The sequence below is a fragment of the Hylobates moloch genome, unplaced genomic scaffold (assembly GCF_009828535.3).
Source record: "Hylobates moloch isolate HMO894 unplaced genomic scaffold, HMol_V3 SCAFFOLD_20, whole genome shotgun sequence".
NCBI lineage: Eukaryota > Metazoa > Chordata > Mammalia > Primates > Hylobatidae > Hylobates > Hylobates moloch.
The window spans coordinates 23,658,654-23,682,382 of record NW_026652295.1 but is presented as its reverse complement, the minus strand read 5'-3'; the positions used below and the strand labels follow the sequence as shown (position 1 = coordinate 23,682,382).

The window sequence follows — 23,729 nt, the reverse complement described above, 5'->3', positions numbered from 1 at the left end:
CTAATCCCTTCAGATAGAACAGTGACAAAATAGACAATGTCCTACTGTCTTGAACATTGTAGAGTGATGAGTGCTATAACCAGCACCTACAACAGAGAGCTGTGACAGACAGTGACCAGGGGCTAATTTCTATGGAGTGGTGAGGGAAGGTCTTTCTCATGAGGTAAATATTCAGCTGAGATCTGAATAACAAGACGGGCCCAATTATATAAAAACCTGGCATTTCAGCCTTCTATGCAGAGAGAATAACAATATTTATGACTATCTATCTATCATCTATCTATCTATCTATCTATCTATCTATCTATCTATCATCTATCTATCATCTATCTATCTATCATCTATCATCTATCTATCTATCATCTATCTCCTAATCTACCACTGAAAGCTTTCCTTGCCCCTAAATATGTAAGGAGTGGGGGTTACACAGAACCCACCATGATTGGCTTGTTCCACTTACCCAGATGTGACATTGGGGCCCATCCTGAGCAGCACCCCATATGAGTGACCTGGCCTCATAGGCTCTCAACAACAGATCCCTCTCAGGACACAGCTGCATCCCCAAGCCACCGCGCACTCTAAGGGGGCCTCTGGGCATATGTTTTTCAGGGTTTTTCACCTCATTCCACAGGGAGGGGAGCTCCAGGGAAATCTCAGGGCAGGTGCAGAATAGCAGCCGGGGAGAGGGCGGTAGGAAGCCTGCATTCTCTTTATTCACAGGGAAGTCTAGATTCCACAGAATTAAGCAACAGCAGATGAAGAGTAGGGACTTCTCTTTTCACCACAGGGCGTTTCTGATAGAGTAGGAGGGTGAGACTTGGATTCCCAAGACAGCTAAGGAACTCAGGTGGCTCCAGCACCCCTGTGGGGTCAGGGTCTCCCTCTCATTCCTCAGAGGGGACACTGGTCACCACAAGCTGGGGCTCCTCGCAGGCAGCCTCACTGAGTATTCTGGCTTTCAGCATCCTTCTGACGGGGCTGAGCCATCTGTGTGTTGCTGTCCTTCACCCTGGGCTCCCCCCTGCAGCCACAGGCCTCCTCACTGTCCCTGAGCTGCGTCTTGGTCAGAGACCCGCTATTTGCCTGCTGGATTTTCCCATGCTTATCCCTCTGTATTGTCTTTGCTCATCTTTCTCTCACTAGGACTCCTTTTATTTCCTCTTCCTCTCATCACTGTCTCACATCCAGTCAACTCTTAAGGCCCAGCTCCAGACCCCACCTCCTCTGAGGGGCCCTTCCATTTTTTTTTTTTTTGAGATGGAGTCTTGCTGTGTCGCCCAGGCTGGAGTGCAGTGGCCTGATCTCGGTTCACTGCAACCTCCACCTCCCAGCTTCAAGCAATTCTCATGCCTCAGCATCCCAAGAAGCTGGGATTACAGATGTGAGCCACCATGCCCGGCTAATGTTTTTGTATTTTTGCTTTTAGTAGAGATGGGGTTTTGCCATATTGGCCAGGCTGGTCTTGAACTCCTGACCTCAAGTGATTGATCCACCTGCTTCGGCCTCCCAAAGTGCTGGGATTACAGGCGTGAGCCACCTCTCCTGGCTGCCTTTCCAATTGTTGTTATTGCTCCCATTAGTCTCTTCTTTGCTGGATACCAACAAGCATCTAGATTCCAATTTATGCACTCTTCTCCCCTTCTTCCTCGGTCCTTCCCTTTTTCCTCCCTCCCCCTTTCTTCCTTCTAAATGAGAATTAGCTTATTCATCTTCTTTTTGAAGAAAAAAATTGTTACTAAATAATACGTAACAGGAATATTTGTAAACGTATGTGAACAGCATAAAGCGTTGACAATATACAAAGACATGCCACTCCCCCTGGCTCAAGAATGAGCGATTACCATTTTCCTACAACATCCCGGTGTGCTCCTGGTAGGTCCCACCCCCTTTATTCCCCATTCTCCATCCTGATGGGTCACCACTATCCTGAATGCATATCTATCACTGTCCCTTACTCACCACTTTGGATCTGTAAACAGTGACTTATTTAGTTCTGTGTGCATTTGAATTTTATAGTAGTGGGATTATAGTATGTGAACTCTTCTGTGCCTTGCTTACTTGGCTCATCATTGTGTTTGTAAGAGTCTTCCATGTTGACGCATGCTGCTGAGTTCATTTTCACTGCTGCATGGTATTCCATTGCATTAGTGTATCATTATTTATTAATCCATTCTATGGTGGTGCCACATCAGGATTGTTTTTTTTCCATTATGTGAATGCTTCTACAAACATTATTGTAGATGTCTCCTGATGCACATGTGCAGGAGTTTCCCTAGGATAGGTACAAAGTAGAAGAATTGTTGGGATTGAAGGTGCACACATACTCAGCTTTGTAGGATATGCCAAATAATTTCCAATGTGGTTGTCCCTATTTATAGTCTCACCAGTGGTAGATGAGGGTTCCTGTTTTTCTGCATTCTTGATGAACTTGGTTTGTTATTTCTTAATTTTTGTCAATCCTGTGGCAAATATTGGAGGTTTCAGTTTGAATTTCTCTGATTTCTAATGAAGTGAACATCTTTTTATATGTTTATTGGTTAGTTTACTTCTTTTGTTGAAAGCCTATTCAAATGTTTTTTTCTTTTCTTTTCTTTTTTTTCTTTTTTTTTTTTTCAGATGAGGTCTCACTCTGTCACCCAGGCTGGAGTGCAGTGGCAGTCTCAGCTCACTGCAACCTCTGCCTCCCAGTCTCAAGTGAGCCTCCCACCTCAGCCTCCCAAGTAGCCTGGACTACAGGCATGTGCCACCACACCCACCTAATTTTTTTTTGTAGAGACAGAGTTTCACCTTGTTGCCCAGACTGCTGTTGAATTCCTGAGCTCAAATGATCCACCTGCCTTGGCTTCCCAAAGTGCTGGGATTACAGGCGTGAGCCACTGCATCCAGCCTAGTTCTTTTTTTTTTTTTTTTTTTGAGATGGAGTGTTACACCATCGCCCGGGCTGGAGTGCAATGGTGCGATCTCGGCTCACTGCAACCTCTACCTCCTGGGTTCACACGATTCTCCTGCCTCAGCCTCCTGAGTAGGTGGGATTGCAGGCACACACCACACCCGGCTAGGCTAATTTTTTGTATTTTTAGTAGAGACAGGGTTTTACTATGTTGGCTAGACTGGTCTTGAACTCCTAACCTCAGGTGATCCACCCATCTCGGCCTCCCATAGTGCTGGGATTACAGGCGTGAGCCATCACGCCCAGCCCCAGCCTAGTTCTTTATATATTCTCAGTAATAGTCCTTAATTGGTTGTACAGTTTGCTAATATCACCTCCCAGTTTGTAGGGTTTTTTTTTCCTTCTCTATTTATGGCTTCCTTCTTTGAACAGAAGTTCCTAATTTTAATTAAGTAAGAGGTGTAAACCTTTTCCTTTATGTTTTGTGCTTTCTTGTGCATTATTTAAGAAAGTCTTTCAACCTTGAGGTCATGATGCCATACTGTCTTATATCGCCTTCCAAAAGCTCTAAAGTTTTGCCTCCTGCATTTAGGTTTAACCCACCATGAATTGATTTCTGTGAGTCTTGTATGAGATCAAATTTCATTTTGTCCATATGAACAGCCAGTTGTCTCAGGATCATTTACTGTATTTTCCCCAGTAATGGATTGTTACCTCTGTCGTAGATCAAATGTCCAAATGTAAGCCAAACCTCTTAAAAGTTCTGTTTTGAGGTCTCTTTGCTTTCTATTCTGTTCCATTGGTCCAATTGTCTAGGCCTAAAACAAAAGTATGCTATTTTAAGTCTTATGGTCTTAGAATCAGTTCTTTTTTTTTAAGACGGAGTCTCGCTCTGTCGCCCAGGCTGGAGTGCAGTGGCACGATCTCGGCTCACTGCAGGCTCCGCCTCCCGGGTTCACGCCATTCTCCTGCCTCAGCCTCCCGAGTAGCTGGGACTACAGGCGCCCGCCACCTCGCCCGGCTAATTTTTTGTATTTTTTTAGTAGAGACGGGGTTTCACCGTGTTAGCCAGGATGGTCTCGATCTCCTGACCTCGTGATCCGCCCGCCTTGGCCTCCCAAAGTGCTGGGATTACAAGCGTGAGCCACCGCGCCCGGCCTATAATGAGTTCTTATATCTTGTGAGAAATATCCTACCATTTTTTTCTTCTTTTTAGGGATTTCTTGGCTATTGTTGGTCTTTGGCTCTCCCATCACAAAAAGGAGAAATGGAATTAAATCAGAACTTGGAAAGGGGGAGGTAACTGAAGATGCTGCAGGTAGTCAAAAGAAACTAAGAGGATGTTTTACACATTACACCAAATACTTTTAAAAACCAATACAATTAGAACTTCTCCAAATATGTAATTTACTAATAGGACTCAGGAAGTGATATTTTTTCAGAAGTTTATTTTCTGTTTCTTGCTAATAATGTATACAAGTGCAATAGATCATTGTATGCATTTAATGTCCAGAAATTTTATAAATTCTTATTAATTCTAATAATTCATCCATAGATTCTTTTGGATTTTCTATGTATATATTCAGATTATTTGGGAACAGGGTGATTTTATTTCTTCTTTCCAACCCATATGCATTTTATTTCTTGTCTTTGCCTTACTGCAACGGCTAGGAACTACAGAAGAATTTTGAAGAGAAGCGGCCTAGCAGGCAACTTCACCTATTCTCTGTCTCAAAAAGAATGCCTTCAATGTTTTGTCATTTGTGGAAACTCCTTTTTTGGGGGGTGAATGTCCTTTTCTATTCTATTCCTAGTTTGCTAAGAGATTTTATCCTAAATGGATGCTGAATTTGATCTACAACTTTTGAAATGATCATTTTATTTTTCTTCCTTAATCTACAACTTGGGGAATTAAATTAATTCATTTTTAAAATTTTGGACAAACTTTGCATTCCTGGTATAATCTGACTTAGTTATGATATATCATCTTGAATTTCATTTGCTAATTTTTAGTTTAAATTTTTTGCATTTATGTAATTTTCTTCTATTGTTCTTGCCAGATCTTTGTATACAAATTATGATAGCTTCTGAAAGAGTTAGTGTTAGATTGAAATTACGGTTCCTTAAATGTTTGGCAGAACTCACCAGTGAAGCTATTGGGTGCTGTTAATTGTTTTTTGTTTGTTTGTTTGTTTTTAGACCCAGGGTCTTTTATTTATTTATTTATTTATTTATTTATTTATTTATTTATTTATTTATTTATTTTTTGAGATGGAGTCTTGCTCTGTCACCCAGGCTGGAGTGCAGTGGTGTGATCTTGGCTCACTGCAAACTCCGCCTCCTGGGTTCAAGCGATTCCCCCACCTCAGCCTCCCAAGTAGCTGGGATTACAGGCATGTACCACCAGGTCTGGATAATTTTTGTATTTTTAGTAGAGACGGGGTTTCGCTATTTTGGCCAGGCTTGACTGGAACTGCTGATCTCAAGTGATCCACCCACCTTGGCCTCCCAAATTGCTGGGATTATAGGTGTGAGCCACCGCGCCTGGCCAGAGACAGGGTCTTTTGGAAGTCTAAAACATCTATCATATGTTTCATCTTTTCCATTTTTGCCATTGTTCCTTTATGCTGTCATTCGATTAATCTCAACAGAATTTTGTTAATTTTATGTCTTATCGAAGATCCAACTTTTGGCTTGTTGATCATCTCTGTGGTATAATTTTTTCCTATGTCATTAATTGTTGCTTCTTTAAAAAAAATCTTTCCTTCAATTTCCTTAAGTTTATTTTACTGTTGTTTTTCTAACTTCTTAAGGTGGAAGTTTTTGTTTGCTTGTTTTTTAGCCTTTCTAGATCTATATATTATCAGAAGTTGGCAAACTTTGGCTGGTAGGCCAAATGTGGCCCACTGCCTGTGTTTCTCAGTAAAGTTTTATTAACACACAACCATGGCAATTTATGTGTTGTTTATGGCATTTTTTTGTGCTACAATGGCAGCAAAATGGCTCACAAAATCTAAAATATTTACAGTCCAGCCTCTTATTGAAAAAGTTTGCTGACCCCTGCATTAGATCAATGTTGTTAAATGTACTGTTCAAATATTCATTTTCCTTACTTTTCTTCTCCTGCAGCTTCTGTCAATTTTTGAAAGATGTGTGTTATAAATTACCATTCTGATGGCAGATTCATCAATTTGTCCTTGTAGTTCTGTCAAATTTACTTTATTTTGGATCTATGGGTCTTCAATGACTATACCTGTTAAATTGTTGTATCTTCCTGGTGAATTGAACTTTTAAGTAGTTGAGATTACAGGTGTGAGCCGCCATGCCCAGCTAAGTTCTTTTTTACTGTCAATGGTCTCTTTTGCCTTAAAGTCTCTGTGTGCTGTTAATAAAGCAATCTCAGTTTTTCTCTTGGTTAACATTTATGTGGCAGACATGATATATACTTTTCCATCCCTTTGCTTTGCTGTACCTTTATTTTTTGATTCACCACTTTAATTGTAAATGTACAATTCAGTAGTTTTTAATATGGTCACAATATTATGATCATCATCATTATCTAATTCCAGAATATTTCCATTGTACCAAAAAGAAATTCTGTACCTTCTAATTTCCCCCTCCCTCACCATCCGGTAACCATGTATCTACTTGCTGTCTCTGTAGATGTACTTAGTCTGAACATTTCATAGAAATGAAATCATTCAATATGCGACCTTTCATTTCTGGTTTCTTTCATTTAGCTTAATGTTTTCAAGGTTCATCCGTGATGTATCAGTATTTCATTCTTTATGGCTCACTAATATTCCATGGCATGGATTTACCACATTTTGTGCTCTAACCATTCATCAATTGATGGACACATGAGTTGTTTCTACTTTTTGGCTATTATGAATAATGCTTCTATGAACATTCATGTATAACATATGTCAACATGTTTTTTAACATGTTATACACAATTTTTTTATATGTGAACATATGTTTTTATTTTTTTTTTTTTGAGACAGGGTCTCTCTTTGTCACAGGGGCTAGAGTGCAGTGGCATAAAAATGGCTTGCTACAGCCTTGATCTTCCAGGCCCGAGCAATCCTCTTGCCTCAGCCCCTCAAGTAGCTGGAACTACAGGTGCGTGCCACCACGCCTGGCTAATTTTTTTGTATTTTTTGTAGAGATGGGGTTTCACGATGTTGGCCAGGCTGGTCTTGGACTCCTGACCTCAAGTGATCCTCCTGCCTTGGCCTCCCAAAGTGCTGGGATTACAGGCATGAGCCACTGTGCCTGGCCTGTATGTGAACATATGTTTTTAATTCTCTTGGGTGTATGCTTAGGAATGGAATAGCTGGTTATATGATATCCTATCTCTTTTTGAGGAGTTGCCAACTGTTTCCAAAGAGGCTGCGCCATTTTACATTCCCACCAGTAATGTATGAGGGTTCAAATTTCTCCACATTCCCACCAAGACTTATTTTTTTCTTCTTTTAAACTATTATAGCCATCCTAGTGGATGTGAAACAGTAGCCTCTATATCCATTAGTACTTGGTGTGTCCCTTGTAAACAGCACAGAGCTGGGGTTTTCCTTCCATGTATGACAACCTTTTTCTTTCACTTGATGCATTTAACCCATTTATTTATTGTGATTAATGACCTAATTAGATTTTTTTTTTTCTTTTTGAGAAAGGGTCTTGCTCTGTCACTCAGGCTGCAGGGCAATGGTGTGATCTCAGCTCACTGCAGCCTCCCCCAGGCACCTGCTCAAGAGATCCTCCCACCTCAGCCTCCTGAGTAGCTGGGACCACAGGCATGCACCACCATGCCCGGCTATTTTTTTTGTAATTTTGGTAGAGACACAGTCTTGCCACGTTGCCCAGGCTATTCTCAAACTCCTAAGCATAAGTGATCTTCCCGCCTCAGCCTCCCAAAGTGCTGGAATTATAGGCATGAGCCACTGCTCCTAGCCCTAATTAGATTTTTATCACATAATTTTGTGCTTTCTTTGTGTCATGCTGTTTAAAAACTCTTTCTTTTAGATGAATACTCTTTTTCTTTATTTCATTTTCCCTGATCTATCAGTTTGGCAGTTACACTCAGTATGTCTGTTTTTTTTTTTTTTTTTTTTTTTGAGACAGAGTCCCGCTCTGTCACCCAGGCTGAGTGCAGTGGCGTGATCTCGGCTCACTGCAACCTCCGCCTCCTGGGTTCAAGCTATTCTCTTGCCTCAGCCTCCTGAGTAGCTGGGATTATAGGTGTGCACCACCATGCATCGCTAATTTTTTTGTACTTTTAGTAAAGACGGGGTTTCACCATGTTGGCCAGGCTCATCTTGAGCTCCTGACCTCAGGTGATCCACCCACCTCAGCCTCCCAAAGTGCTGGGATTACAGGCATAAGCTACTGAGCCCGGGCTCAGAATGTCTATTTTTAAAACAATGGTTACCCTATACATTTTAACATGCATACATAACAATATCACAAGTTATTATATTTATCTTACTCCATAAAAACAAACAAAAGGGCCTTATAATGCTTACATTTTGATTACTCTTTTCCCCATTTATTTCTGTTATTCTCTTTTTTTTTTTTTTTAGACAGAGTCTTACTCTTTTGCCCAGGCTGGAGTGCAGTGGCATGATCTTGGCTCACTGCAACCTCCACCTCCCGGGTTCAAGCAATTCTCCTGCCTCAGCCTACTGAGTAGCTGAGATTACAGGCACGTGCCACTGCACCCAGCTAATTTTTTTTTTTTTTTTTTTTTTGTTGTTTTTTTTTTTTTTGAGACGGAGTCTCGCTCTGTCGCCCAGGCTGGAGTGCAGTGGCGCAATCTCGGCTCATTGCAAGCTCCGCCTCCCGGGTTCACGCCATTCTCCTGCCTCAGCCTCTCCCAGTAGCTGGGACTACAGGCGCCCGCCACCACGCCCGGCTAATTTTTTGTATTTTTAGTAGAGACGGGGTTTCACCGTGGTCTCGATCTCCTGACCTCGTGATCCGCCTGCCTCGGCCTCCCAAAGTGCTGGGATTACAAGCGTGAGCCACCGCGCCCGGCCTCTTAATTTTTGTATTTTTAGTAGAGACAGAGTTTCACCATGTTGGCCAAGCTTGTCTTGAACTCCTCACTTCAAGTGATCCTCCCGCCTCAGCTTCCCAAAGTCTTGGGATTACAGCCACTCCTGGCTTATATTCTATTATTTTCTAGTATTCTAGTTCTATATGAATCATACATTCCACAATCAGACAGTGTCGTTATTGTTTCTTGCAGTCATTTAAAATATTTATCACATAGTTACCAGTGTCTTCATTCACCATTCCTTCTTGCCTCTCAGACTATCATTCAAAGTCTTTTTTTTTTTTTTTTTCTATCTGAGCCAAGTTCTTAAAATTTCCTTTAATGAACTTCTGTTGGTGGTAAATGATCTCATTTTGTACTCATTCTTGAGAAAGATAATTTTGCCAGGCACAAATTCCATACTGACAACTATTTTCAAAACACATTGAAGATCTTATTCCACTGTTTTCTGGTTTGTAATGTTCCTTTTGAGAAATCAGTCATTAATTGAATTGTCTTTTCTTTGTAGGTAATACGTGTTTTCCCATTAACTTCTTTTGATTTTTTGTTATATGCATATTTTGTATCGCAGAATCACTACGATATCCTAAGGTGGTTATTATTTGTTTTTTTTCTTCCTAAGATTCATTTGACTCCCTGAATATGAATATTTGAACCTTTCAACAATTATAGAAAATTTCAGTTAATGCCTCTGCTTCATTCTCTTTGTGTCTTCTTTTGGAATTTTGATTAAAGATATAGTAAATAGTCTTACTTTAGCTTCTAACCCTTCTTTCATATTTTTCATCTATTCTTTCTCTGTCCTGTCTTCTGGGTAACTTATTTGTTATTTTTTTCCTTTTTTTAAACTGAAGTCCAGAAATTAGATGCAAGGATAACTTATTTGAATATACTGTTTTAGTTTAATAATTCTCTCTTTGGATGTGACTAATCTGCTATTTAAACTCTTCATTGAGTTTTAAATTTTAATTATGTTTTTCAATTCTAGAGATTCTGCTTCACAATTTTTTAAAAAAACTTTGGTCATTTTAAAAGTCTTTTGTTCTTATACTTTCAATCATTTTTTTCTTTAAATATAGTAAACATAATTATTTTACATTCTGCCTGTGATAATTCCCGTATCTGAAATTTTTGTAGGTCTGATTCTTCTGTCTGTTGTTCCTTCAGATTCCCATTTATCGTTTGTTTTCTTATAAGTTTTAGGTTTTTTGACTGTATATTCATGTTTCTTGGAACATTATATACGGGGATTATCTGTAAATTGAGTAGAAGCTGTTCCTCCAGAGAGAATTTGTGTTGGTTTCTGTCAGCCATCTGAGAACAGTTCTAATCCAGGATCAATTTACATTTAATTCTTTGCCTCACATTTTGTAGATCACAAAGGCAGAGTTAATTAGGTTCCATAGCTATCTAGGGTCAACTGATGTAATTATGAAGCATCAAGATGAAATTCTGTCATCCCTTCCTCCCACCTCGGCCTTTAGCACAAATGGGAGAATAAGCATATCTTCTTTCTGTAATTGCTCTGCAAAGAGGGCTAATTTCTTATTCACCATTACATTTATGGTCTAACTCTTTGAGGTTCCATATTTGCATGGGGAACTTCTCTCTGAATCTTCACCTTGGGAGGCCCTAGGCCTATCTCTTGTGTCTCTGTCCCTGTGTAGCCATCAAAATAACAGTTCCAGGTCACCAGGGCATGGGCAGGTATACTTAAAGCTGATTTTAGTGCTTGCTTACTTCGCAGGGTTTCTGTTATCACTCAAGTTTTGGCTTTTCTGAATTCTTTTCATTCTTGCCAAATTGGCAATGCATTTAAAAAGGTTCAGACATTTAGCCAGGCATGGTGTCTCATGGCTGTAATTCCAGCACTTTGAGAGGCCAAGATGGGAGGATTACTTGAAACCAGGAGTTCAAGACCAGCCTGGGCAACACAGAGAGACCCCCTCCCTCTACAACATTTAAAAAAATTAGCTAGTTGTAGTGGTGCACACCTGTAATCCTAGCTACTAAGGAGGCTGGAGCAGGAGGATTGCTTGAGCCTAGAAGTTGCAGTGAGCTATGATCATGCCACAACCTGGGTGACAGAGGGAGGCCCTGTTTCTAAAGAAAAAAAAAGATTTAGATATTATAAAAAAAGATCCAGCATTTTGGATTGCTTTAGAAGGAGAATGATCCAAGATATTTAGCTCACCATGTTGTTAGGAATGAAAGTCTACCAATATTCTCTTTAAAAAGCACTAAGGGCAGAAACCACATATGAGCATATATACTCCATAATCGTTTCTAATATAACACTGGGCACATCACAGCAGCTGTTCAACACTCCTCAAGGTGCATCCCTTCTTCCTTCATGTCCGCACAACCCTTCATGCTCAGATTAATTCATTTAACAAACATTTATTAAACACTTATGTTTACCATGATTCTAACTGCTAGAAGATCCATGGAAGATACTTTCTTCTATAGCACAGAGAAAATAGAAGCTCTCGGTTTGAGTTTTCCCAACTTTCCTTCACCTCGGCCTCTAAACTTGCTACTTTATGGTGGGTTTGCAGGTCTCATTCTAGTAAACTGCAAGTTTTCTCACTGCTATCAAATCTGTCAACATAAAATCGTATATGTTTTTCAGACAAATAAAATTGTAACTTGGAGAAATATGGTATTTGGTTTATGTAGAATTTGAAGATAAACAACTATGGTTTTCTTCAGAATTCACTTTATAGTTTTCTTCAGGATCCACTTATGATTTTATATAAAAAGGGTTTAATGTTTCTGGTTTTAGGAGATTGTTTCTACTCATCTCACATTCTAAGTGGAAATAAAGAAAGTAGTAAATGATTACTTCTGGCTGGGAGAAGTGGCTTACACCTATAATCCCAGCACTTTGGGAGGCTAAAGTGGGAGGATCATCTGAGGTCAGGAGTTTGAGACCAGCCTGGCCAACATGGTGAAAGCCCGTCTCTACTAAAAATACAAAAATCAGCCTGGCATGGTGGTGTGAACCTGTCATCCCAGCTACTCGGGAGGCTGAGGTGGAAGAATCGCTTGAACCCAGGAGGTGGAGGTTGCAGTGAGCCGAGATCGCACCACTGCATTCCAGCCTGGGTGACAGAGTGAGACTCTCTGTCTCAAAACAACAACAACAACAATCTATTACTTTTTATTATTCTTTTCTTTTTTTTCTTTTGGAAAAAAATATGGAATGCTTCATTTATTCGCATGTCATCCTCACACAGGAACTTATGCTAATCTTATCTGTATCATTCCAGTTTTAGTATATATGCTGTTAAAGCAAGCCTTTTTATTATTCTTAACTCCTTAGTTATATGGCAATGTATAGAACAAGGATTTTTAGGCTGGATGCGGTGGCTCATCCTGTAATCCCAGCATTTTGGGAGGCTGAGGCAGGTGGATCACCTGAGGTCAGGAGTTTGAGACCAGCTTGGCCAACATGGTGAAAACCTGTCTCTACTAAAAATACGAAAATTAGATTGACATGGTGCCAGGCACCTGTAATCCCAGCTACTCAGGAAGCTGAGGCAGGAGAACTGCTTGAACCCGAGAGGCAGAGGTTGCAGTAAGCCAAGATCATGCCATTGCACTCCAACCTGGGTGACAAGAGCAAATCTCTGTTCCAAAACAAACAAAGCTCTAAACCTAGGTGAGGCAATGAGGATGAGCAGTAGAGGAAGGATTAAGGGGTGTTAGGCAAATGGAAGCTACAGGATTTGGTTCTGGATAGGAGTTAAGGATGATACCCCTTATAGTCAATATTGGCCAATGAGTTAGCCAGTTAATATAGCCAACTGGGGTAGGCCACCTAGCACATGGATTGGGAGGAGAGGTTAGCCATTACCAGAACTAATTGAATTCACCTGACAAGAGGCTTATCCGAGAGTCACCATTATCCATGTGTAGGTCCCAGAAACAGTCTCAAGGCCCTCAAGTTCCTGTTCTTTTGAGGCTAAGATGTGAACCCAGTTGTAAAGGTGACACTTTTTAAGGAAAAACTAGCAGAATATGTCCCACATTTCATACATATCTCTATTGCCTTGAAAGGATATTAAAACTCAATACTGGGTAACAGAGCTTGATTTCCTGTGTGGGTGCACACCTCTGCACACGGCTGTGCATTTTCCATGGAAGCTAAGCAATTAGTCTTAGAATTTCTTCAGTTGTCAAGGACCGTACTTTTTTTTTTTTTTTTTTTTGCTGATCGAAAATATGTTTCCTTCTACAGGAACATTTTCCAATTTTTTGAAGTTTTAAGTTAATTCTTAAACTTAATATGTTTTCATTTGATTTATTCATTCATGAAATAATTATTTAGTAATTACTATGTTCCAGCCTCTGTGCTAGGTACTAGTAAGACATTGATGAATAAAATGAACACAATCCTTTTCCTTAGGGAATTTATACATATAAACATTTAACTCTACAAAGATTAAACATGTAATTATATAAAGCTTTACAATTAAACATATAATTATATGAAGATTTGTAATTACGTAGCCAGGCATGGTGACTTGTACCCGTAGTCCTACCTACTTGGGAGGCTGAGGTGGGAGGATCACCTGAGCCTATGAGGTCAAGGCTGCAGTATGTTATGCTCATGCCTGTGAGTAACCACTGCTTTCCAGCCTGGGCAACATAGATCCCATCTTTTAAAAATAAATAAATAAACATTTAAAAATTTATACTTATAATTGATAAAACCTATAGAGAAAAAATATATAATATGTTGGGGGTTTATCCTGATCTGGGGAGTGGGGTAGAAAGGATTTCCTGGGGAACTGACACATAAGTTGGGACTTGATCTATAGAGGGAGTTGGAGGGAGCCAAATAAATAGGAATCGGGGGATAAGGGGCCATAAAGTACATCCAAAGGGATTTTAAAGGAAGCGATGGTACAAGTCTTCACTTTGGAGAGCCATAGGAAGATTTGTGTGAGAAGAGATGGAAACTAAAGCAAAAGAGTAGTATATTTATGGCTTTGTAATCAAAGTTCACGATATTGGATTTCACTGTAAGAGAAATGATAAGGATTTGAAGAATTTTAAGCTGGAAAGTGAAATGGATAGATCTGTGTTTTCAGCAACCTTTCAGGATGACTGTTCTGTAGAGAATGGATAATAGGGAAGCAAACTGGAGACAGGGTTACCTCTTAGGGGATGATGATGCCTTGAATTCAAAATATTCAAAATGTGGAAATGGGTTTAGAGATAGGTGGATGGATTTAAGAAATATTTGAGAGATAGAATTGATAGAACTCGGTGATTAGTTGAAGAGCCCTTATAAACCTAGGGTGCAATGTGGTCTGGTTTTAGCACAGTATTACATCAAAATAAATATTGTTTAAGCAGAAATATATAATTGAAAGCATTTCAGAGATTTAGGCTCTTGAGGAAACAGCAAATGCCTTGTTGGTATTATTATTTTTCTTTCTGATTTTTTGAGACGGGGTCTCATTCTGTTACCCAGGCTGGAGCGTAACGGCATGATCATGGCTGACTGCACCCTCAACTTCCCAGGCTCTTGTGATTCTCCCACCTCAGTCTCCTGAGTAGCTGGGACTACAGGTGCATGCCACTATGCCCAGATAATTTTTTTTTGTTTTTTATTTTTTTAGAGATGGGGTTTTGCCATGTTGCCCAGGCTGGTCTTGAACTGCTGGGCTCAAGTGATCCACCTGCCTCAGCCTCTCAAAGTGCTGGGATTACAGGCTTGAGCCACTGGGCCCTGCTGGTGGTATTATTTTTAATGCACAGCAAAACTTCTTTAAGAATCTTCTTTGGCCATCTCATTCTCAATGCCTTTCACATACTTAGGAAGAAGCTACAATACAAAACTCTCCCCTCCTTTCCTATGTGTGTTCTCAAACATTCCCTTGCATCCATCTGAAGCTCCTCATTCCTCAGCATTCCGCTCCTCATTCTACTTCAGCTCTTCGTGATCAGGGTTTATCTAACCTTTCTGGCTTCTTAGAGGCTTCTCACTTTGCTCAGTGTTCAGACTTTGCACAAGACAGAAGAGCTCCGAAACCAATTCAGCAAGCAACAGGAGCAGGGAGAGAGATTGCAAATATCTGACTGCTTTTGTTGTTGTTCCTCTGCCACAGTTAAATGTGTTCTATGAAGAAGAGAAATGTCTATGTTCTAGCTTTGAGCAAATGAGTAGATGAGGGTCCATTTGTGGAGACAGGAAACATAGGAAAAGTGATTTTGAGGAAAACTTGAGATCACGTGAACGTTTCGAGCCTAGGCTGCCTTTTAGATGGTCTAGAGAAGCTGTCCGGAGAATTGTGTGCTTGGAACTGCCTTGTTCTGGCGTGTGAGGCAATTGTTAAATTCTCAGGAGTTGTAAACATGGGCATTGTTAAAAAGTAATTTTATAAATATATGATAAAATAAAAATAATTGTATAAATATACAATTACATAAATTACATTGAAAACAAAGATAATAAATACTCAAAACTCATCTCCATCTACATTTTACTACTATCTATGCTCTTAAAGTTACTTAAGTCTGCTGTGCCTGCATGGTGCAAATACCATACAATGACTTGCTACTGCACATTTCTTGGCTTCGGTGATGTTAGATTGGTATCTGGAAATTGGCCATATTTGGAGTAAACTACAGAGATTGGCAAAAGCTATGAATCAAGGCCTTCTCTTCCCTCCTAAAAGCCAGCAGTCAAACACTTATCACCACATCATATCCAAGAGACATCTGGATAAATGAATCTAAGCTCAGGAGACAAATCCGGGCTGAAGAGACCACAGTGGGAGGCATAGACTTGATGCAGGCAGCTTCATGGGCTGGCGACAGGTTCCCACATCAAGAAGGACCCCATGATTGGCTTAATGCTCTGCTGTTGCTATCATAAAATTCTTAATTTTTGAATAAGAGGCCACACGTTTTCATTTTACACTGGGCTAATATAGATGGTAGGGAATTTTAGGTTGTTTGGGGAGGGGGGCTACTTAATTGATTGCCTTCCATTCCACATAACAAGTATTCTGTCTTACTCACCTATGTGATAGCATATTTCACAGATATTTTCCCCATCCGTCCCTCAACCTGTGCATTCTCCACAACCAGTTCACAAAATTTCCCTTGTCTATTTCCTCCCTGTATTGTTCTCCTTGGCCTTCTTTTGAAACTTGTTAACTTTTTTTTTTAACTTTTATTTTAGGTTCAGGAGTACATGTGCAGATTTATTACATAGGTAAACCGTGTCATGGGGATTTGTTGTACAGATTATTTCATCGCCCAGGTACTAAGCCCAATACTCAATAGTTATTTTTTCTGCTCCTCTCCCTCCTCCCATGCTCCACCCTCAAGTAGGCCCCAGTGTCTGTCGTTCCCTTTTTTGTGTCCGTGAGTTCTCCTCATTTAGCTCCTACTTATACATGACAACGTGCGGGTATTTAGTTTTTTGTTCCTGCATTTGAAAACTGTTAACTTTCAAAGCATTAATGTATTACATGGCTTTAATAAAAATATTTCTTCAGAACAGAAATCTCGAAGGAAAAAAAATGTTTCTCTCCAGACTGCAATGTCCCACACATTCATCTTTCACAGTGGTATGACAGTGGTTATGGAGCTTGTGGAATAAGACAGAACTGGGTTTGGACTCTCTCTCTCTCTTTCGTTTTCTAATCCTTAGAACCTGTGAATGGGTTTGAACTCTTGTGTGTGTGACCTGAAGTAGATTTCTTTGATTTCTCTACCCTTCAGTTTCCTCATCTGAGGAGAGAATAATATTTACCTCTGAAGGTTATTGTGAATATTAAATTAGATAATCTACATAAAGTGCCTTACATAATGCCTGGTCCATGGTTATAGTGTTCAATTAATGGCAGTTATTCTTTTTATTCATACATGATGAGTTAGGAACACCCAGTAATTTGGACATGACACATGGTAGAAAAGTCTTAGGAGGAATGAAGGGAACACTGGCAGAGATGAGCTGCAAGATTTCAACTCTTTAAACATTTTCCTGGTGCCACAATATGTATGTCCCAGACTGGACTGGACAAAGCGACTCTACTGGGGCTGTTACTATTCTCACAACTCCTCTCCCTGTTATTCCTCAGACAGAGCTAACAATCTACACAAATAGCACAGATGTGGGCTCTTGGACAGCCAGTCAGACGTTTAGCCTTCTTGCGGCAGTGAAAATGCCTTTCCCTGGCGTAAAGGTTGGCACAGGGTAGGCACTCAAAATTTTGTAGGTTTTCCTTTTCACCGCCGTGGCCCCAACTGGCACAGGGCCTTGCACACAGCAGGCGTCCATTTATTGAATGAGCGCATGATAATGTCACCTGTTTCTCCCTCTTCCTCCAAACCCCTGTTCTTCCGCCTCTGCCCGACGCAGCCAGCATATCCCAGGGAGCCAGGCGCAAGCCCGGCCTGGTTCACTGACTCGCTCCCCGCGCGAGGCTGCGGTTGCTACGGCAACTGCGGGAAATAACAACTCCGTTCCCCCTGGGTGAGAGAGGCCCGCAGAGGTAACAGCACCTGTAGTAACAGCGTGAGCGGCGCGCGGCCGCCGCAGAGTTCACCGCTGTGCCACCCGAGCCGCATCGCCCCGCCCCCGCACGGCCGGGGCCCGAGCTCCCCTCCCCTCTCCAGCACGCGAGTGTCGGTAGGTACTACTGAGGAGGGCACCTCCTGGGCCCGCCTCTCCAACCAGGGCCCCGCTTGCGCGCTGCCTGCTGTCTTCACGTGATGCTCACCCGAGCTTCGCCGCCAGGCGGCGCTGATCATCGGGGAGGGGGTTAGGGGTCCTAGACACGCGAGTGTTCGCTCTGTTTCTCATTCATTCATTCATTCACTTAAATTTATTTTTCCCTTCCTTCCTTCCTTCCGTCCTTCCGGGATGGGGTCTTGCTGTGTTGCTCAGGTTGGTCTCAAACTCCCGGGCTCAAGTGAGCCTCCTGCCTCAGTTTCCCAAAGTGCTGGGGTTACAGGCATGAGTCACGGTACCCGGACTCTCTCTTTCTCTCTCGAAATATATATATATATATAGCATATCTATAATATATATAATATATATATATTTTATTTTCTAAGACACGGTCTTGCTGTGTCGCCCAGGCTGGAGTGCAGTGGCAAAATCATAGGTTACTGTAGCCTCGACCTCCTGGGCTCAAGCGACCCTCCCGCCTCAGTCTCCGAGATAGCTGGGTCCACAGGCGAATACCCTGCCCACCTACTTTTTTTTTTTTTTTTAATTATAGAGATCGGATCAGGCTGGTCTCAAACTCCTTGCCTCAGGCGATCACAGGCGCGTTATAGAGACGGGGGTTTCCCTGTGTTTCCCAGGCTGGTCTAGAACTCCTGGTCTTAGGCAATCCTCCCGCCTGGGCCCCTCAAAGTACTGGAATTTGCAGGCGTAAGCCACCGCGCCTGGCTTTGCACATTTATCTTCCAGCAAAGAAAAACCTGGGCAACTACAGCCAGGAACTTAATTGCTTTAATTTGGGAGCAAGCAGGAGATTGAGGGGTAAGGGTGCAAGAAGAGAGAAAAGAAAAATTAGGCTGTTTGGAAAGGGTAGCAGAGATATGACGTAAGAAATTGGGTTTCACCATATTTGTGTGTGTGTGTGTGTGTGCGTGTGTGTGTGTCCTCCTTTCTCCTGCCCTCACTCTGCGGCGTGCCTCTTCGAAGGCCCGGCGCGGTTCCTGCTCCTGCTCTGAAGCGGTCCACCTTGATTCTGCCCGTAGCAGGTGAACCAGGTGTGGTGTGCGCACTGTGGGCCCTGATTGGCTGTGCAAGCCACGGTGAAAAACTTGAACGTCTACTCCGAGTCCTGCAGCTCCTAGTGTCTCCTCGGGGTGGACGCCAGGCGCACGGCCGTTACTTCTCTTTCACCTGTGGATTCGTCAGTTTCTCGTTCGTTTCAGGAGGCGATCCCGCGCCCTGGGTGCGGTGAGGCCGCTGGGACAGCGGAGGTGCCTCCCGACGCGAAGCAGCGAGCTGAGGCGGCGGCCAGCGGGGAAGATGAGCGGCAGCAGCGCCAGGTCCAGCCACCTGTCTCAGCCCATCGTGAAGAGCGTGCTTGTGTACCGCAACGGGGACCCCTTCTACGCGGGGCGCCGCGTCATCATCCATGAGAAGAAGGTGTCCAGCTTCGATGTCTTCCTGCAGGAGGTGACCGGCGGCATTCAGGCACCCTTTGGGGCCGTCAGGAACATCTACACCCCGCGGACTGGCCACCGCATCCGGAAGCTAGACCAGATCCAGAGCGGGGGCAACTACGTGGCTGGAGGCCAGGAAGCCTTCAAGAAACTCAAGTGAGTCGGTCTCCCCCACCGCCCACCCATTTCAGGTGCCCTATAGTGTGGGGCTGATATGAGGAAATGCAGATTCCCTACCCCACCACACCTCAGTGGTTGAGGGGCTGTGACTTCTCGGTGTGATTGATGCCCCTCAAAACTATCGTTGCAGTTGGGGGGCAGAGGTTGACACTGTGACTGGAGAAGGAATTTCACTTGGGTAGCAGTAGGAGTAAACTTAAAATCTGTGTATAAACAACAGGAATCTTAAAGAAAAAAAAAAGTATCCTTGCAAAGGTTAGTGACCAAACTTCTGCATTTTCTGTTCAATTTTTTTTCCTTTTCCTTATTTTTTTTCCTTGGAACTCCATCCTTTTAATTTAAATAAACATTCTTAAAAATCACTTCCAAGTGTTGGACACCGTATTGTCACCAGAGGAGAAAACTGCTCTGTGTTTCTCATACTGTTTAAATTATTTCAACCTTTCATTCCAAGTAGAATTGACTGCACTCACTTTTGTGACCCTGCTCCCACCGCCTGCATGTTTATGCTTTTAGCATAATGCAGGAAGAGTTTACTGGCTGACTGTGTTTGTCCACTGTCTGTCTCCAGCAACGTGATTAGACCTTCAAGGGCAGGGGTCCTTATTCCCAGCTCTTGAGCTCACTCATAGTGAGTGTTCAGTGAATTAAGAAACCGTCAATTCAGGGAACAAAGATGAGCACGGCATGATTCCTTGTCTTTAGGAGCTTTCGGTCTAACTGGACTACCTGCACACTAACAATTTTAATGCAAGGTACAAAGGGATATGTGCAATTAGAAAAATAAAGTTATGTGGGAATTGTGAGTTGAGAGTTGGGTGGGCATTATAGGACAGGTAGAATTTTACATTCCATTTTTTTTTACAGCTTTATTGAGATAGATTTCTCATAGCATAAAGTCCAACCATTTCATTGGCTTTCAGTGTATTCAGAGTTGTGCAACCATCACCACCAACTAATTGTAGTTCATTTCCACCCCTCCCGCCAAAACATTTGTACCTCCCAGTTTCCTCTTTCCCCTGTCATCTGGAAACCACTAATCTATTTTCTGAATCTATGGATTTGTCTATTCTGGACATACCATATAAATGGAATCATACGACATATGGTCTTTATGTCTGGCTTATTTCACTTACTGTAATATTTTCAAGGTTCATCCATGTTGTAGCATGCATCAGTACTACATTCTTTTTATTGTTGAATAACATTCCATGATTTGGGTATACTACCTTTTATATCCATGCTTATCCATTAATCAGTTGATGTATATCTGGGTTATTTCACATTTTAGCTACTATGAATAATGCATCTATGAATATTTGTGTGCAAGTTTTCATTTCTCTTTGGTGTATACCTAAGAGTGAAATTGCTGGATCATATGGTAACTCTGTATTCCATAGTTTAATAGAACATTTTAATTGAAATTCATCTTGGGCCCCAGGATAGCAAAAAGCCTTGACCATAAATCTAAGCTTATGAATTCATAAGGATTATTGGATTCTTAATAATTAAAATTCAAATAAAGTTTTTAACTACATAGAAATATTTTTCAAAATATCACTAATATTCTTGAATGTAATCCTTCTTCTCCTATATTTGTTTAAATTGAGTTCTAGGTATTCTATTATACTTTTTGTTATGTCAGACATTCTTTTCATGGAAAGTGAGGGATATATTTGGATTTATTTTTCCTTCCCCTGAAGCTTCTTAAGCATGCTTTGTTAAACTTCGTAAAAAAGGGCTAAATGAAACTGCATGCTTAAAAGAAACTTAAAATCAGGAGACTGAAGACTGAGTTGCTGATCAGCTCTGTGTCCTTGGACGAGTCACTTGACTCAGCTAGTCAGTTTTTTAATACAGAAAAGGTACATAACCATTTGTACCACACAGGGCTGTGATAAAAAGTAAATGCTATAGATGTGAGTGTGTTTTGTAAACACCAAAGTGTTGCATAAATGTAGAACACCTCTATGACCAGTTCCTTTTGTTACATACTTTATTTTTTATTAAATATTTCCATATAAAGCAATTTCATGGAAATGAAAGTCTGGTTCAGAATCTCTGAATGGCTGAAAATTGTAGACTCACTTTTATAATTCATGTTCTTTTGTTTATTTGATCTTACCAACTCACAAGATTAAAACAAAAGATACAGTTCCACACCAAATAGAAAGTGTACTCAAATCTCTCCAAGAGATTTGCATGTTACTTTTGCTTTCAGTTCATACACAAAAAACTGAATTTGTTATAACAGTGTCCACGGTTAGGTTCCCATGCTGACAGATGACTATTTTATTTGTGTTAAAGAAGTAGTATCTATGGTTATAATGATAGAAGCCAAGAATACTTGAATGTTCAATATATTTGAAACTTAGCACTTGTAAGTTTATGTAAAGAATGGAGAAACTGTCAGAACAAAAGAAAGCCCTAATGATACTGAGGACAATTCGTGGGCTTTCATTTAGACCCTAAATGTTGGGAAAGACAGCAACATCTTTTTTTTTTTTTTTTTAATTATTATACTTTAGGTTTTAGGGTACATGTGCACAATGTGCAGGTTTGTTACATATGTATCCATGTGCCATGTTGTTTTGCTGCACCTATTAACTCGTCATTTAGCATTAGGTATATCTCCTAATGCTGTCCCTCCCCCCTCCCCCCACCCCACAACAGTCCCCGGAATGTGATGCAACATCTTTTTCAAATGGAACTGATTGAATCGCTGCTTGAATTGCTTTCACTTAGATTTTTCTAATATTTTTGAAACGATAACTAAACATCAGGTAGCTATTAAACCCTTATTTATTTCAAATGTGAGACCATACATTCACAACCTTTATTTTACAGTAGAGAATTCTAGAGATTATTTTCCCCAAAACTTTCTCTGTGCATTGTTGGAAGTTGACTCTACAGCATTACTCTTGCAGATCTGAAACCACTTTCCTGCACATGACAGAATATTTTGGTATTATTTCAAAACTCAGCCCTTGCAGGTCCACAAAAGACCCATTTTATTGCTAAGACGGTGTTTGCACTGTTTTAAAAATATGACTACTTTTATATAGAGGCATTGTATGACAATTTCCAGAGATATCAGTTAACTAAAGTATTTTATCCAAAAAGGCAAACAGCAACAATAAAAACACTTCAATAGCCAAAATTAATTCTAACATAAGCTTTTTTGGGACAAGTTGGCAATTATAGTAGTTGGGATAAAGGATCGATCTATCATTATAAATTATATGTTAGATTTATGCTTTTTAATATTAAAATGTTTAGCACATTTTATATATGAAGCACAGTTTAGGGACCATTTAAAACTGGAACCACATCGCAGTGATATTATACGTGAAGTTGACAAAGGTATACACTTTCCAGGTTGTGCTTATGTAACAGGTAAAGAATGATCACTGTTAATATCTAGAGCAAATAGTAATGGAATAATAGGGGTCTCCAGAGGTTAACTAGTTCACCCATCTGTTTCTTAGCTGAAGCAATTACCAAAGTCATCCCACATGACTGAGTGTTTTTGTATAATTAAGGTGCTCTCATAGAGAAAATAATTTCTCAGCCTTTCCCAGCTGTTACCCTAATGCATGCTATCAGTACTTCTTTTGACCTAAAGCCTGTATTTAATGGAACAGTTAAGCAGCTTTGCACATAAGCCACTCTTTTAAAAAAATCAAATCTGTAAGAATATAGTGTATATAGTAAGCAGCTAACTATTAAGAGGGAAAAATGTTCCCTAATAGATGTATGTATGTCTAAGACTTTCCTTCTCTTGAAGTTTAGGGTAGACATGTGACAGCTCTGGTTGGTGACACTGCAAACAGTTTTTACTATTGTAATTGCTTTTAATTAGTAGCTATTTGTTTTTGCTTTAAGGTTGAGAATTTCCTATGAGTTGCTTTTTTTATGATTTTTAAAAACAAATTACTGACTTAAAAGTCTGTAAAAGCAACTCTTATTGTTTGTTTGTTTTTTCCTCAGTTACTTGGACATAGGAGAAATCAAGAAAAGACCAATGAAAGTTGTTAATACAGAGGTAATGCAAATATTATTTTGAAGATTCAAATAAATAATGGTGCCATTTGTTTCTTATGGTGTGTCTTAGAGATTTGGACGGCATTCTACTTTGATGAGTTCTCCACTGTAAAGAAATGGAACATTATATGTTTTAAGGCAAAGATAATTCTTTCTTTGAATCATTGTCAGAAATGAAAAGACATAGTAGGTGTTCTAAGATGTGCAGGATATGTCAAGATTAGACAAAACATGTTTTTCTCTTTTCTAGCTACATGTTCTCTGATTGAAATCCATGGGAAGATTCCCTGTCAAGTGAGAAGATTCTGAGCATTGTTCAATAAATCTTTAACAAAGCTACATCCTCATCCTAATGTCCCTCTGATAACTCAGCGTTTGATACAGCCAGGGTCACCCTGACTGCCC

At 40.7% G+C, this 23,729-nt stretch overlaps 1 protein-coding gene and 1 non-coding gene across 3 annotated transcripts in view; one reads left to right on the top strand and one right to left on the bottom strand.

Annotated features, from left to right (window-relative positions):
- Nucleotides 1-23,729, top strand: part of DCDC2 (doublecortin domain containing 2) — a 225,126-nt gene that overhangs the window by 7,472 nt on the left and 193,925 nt on the right. Inside the window, exons 1-3 of one of the 2 annotated variants that reach the window (XM_032141124.2) lie at nt 17,525-17,604; nt 18,867-19,256; nt 23,271-23,325. In XM_032141124.2, coding sequence (XP_031997015.1) covers nt 18,964-19,256; nt 23,271-23,325 — 348 coding nt within the window. In that variant the 5' untranslated portion in view covers nt 17,525-17,604; nt 18,867-18,963. Of the gene's footprint in view, nt 1-17,524; nt 17,605-18,866; nt 19,257-23,270; nt 23,326-23,729 lie in introns of those variants that run through there. The other variant, XM_032141125.2, reaches the window with a different exon arrangement.
- On the bottom strand, nt 12,143-12,246 carry LOC116460582 (U6 spliceosomal RNA). Its single transcript, XR_004245869.1, has one exon. It is a non-coding gene; the product is annotated as a U6 spliceosomal RNA (small nuclear RNA).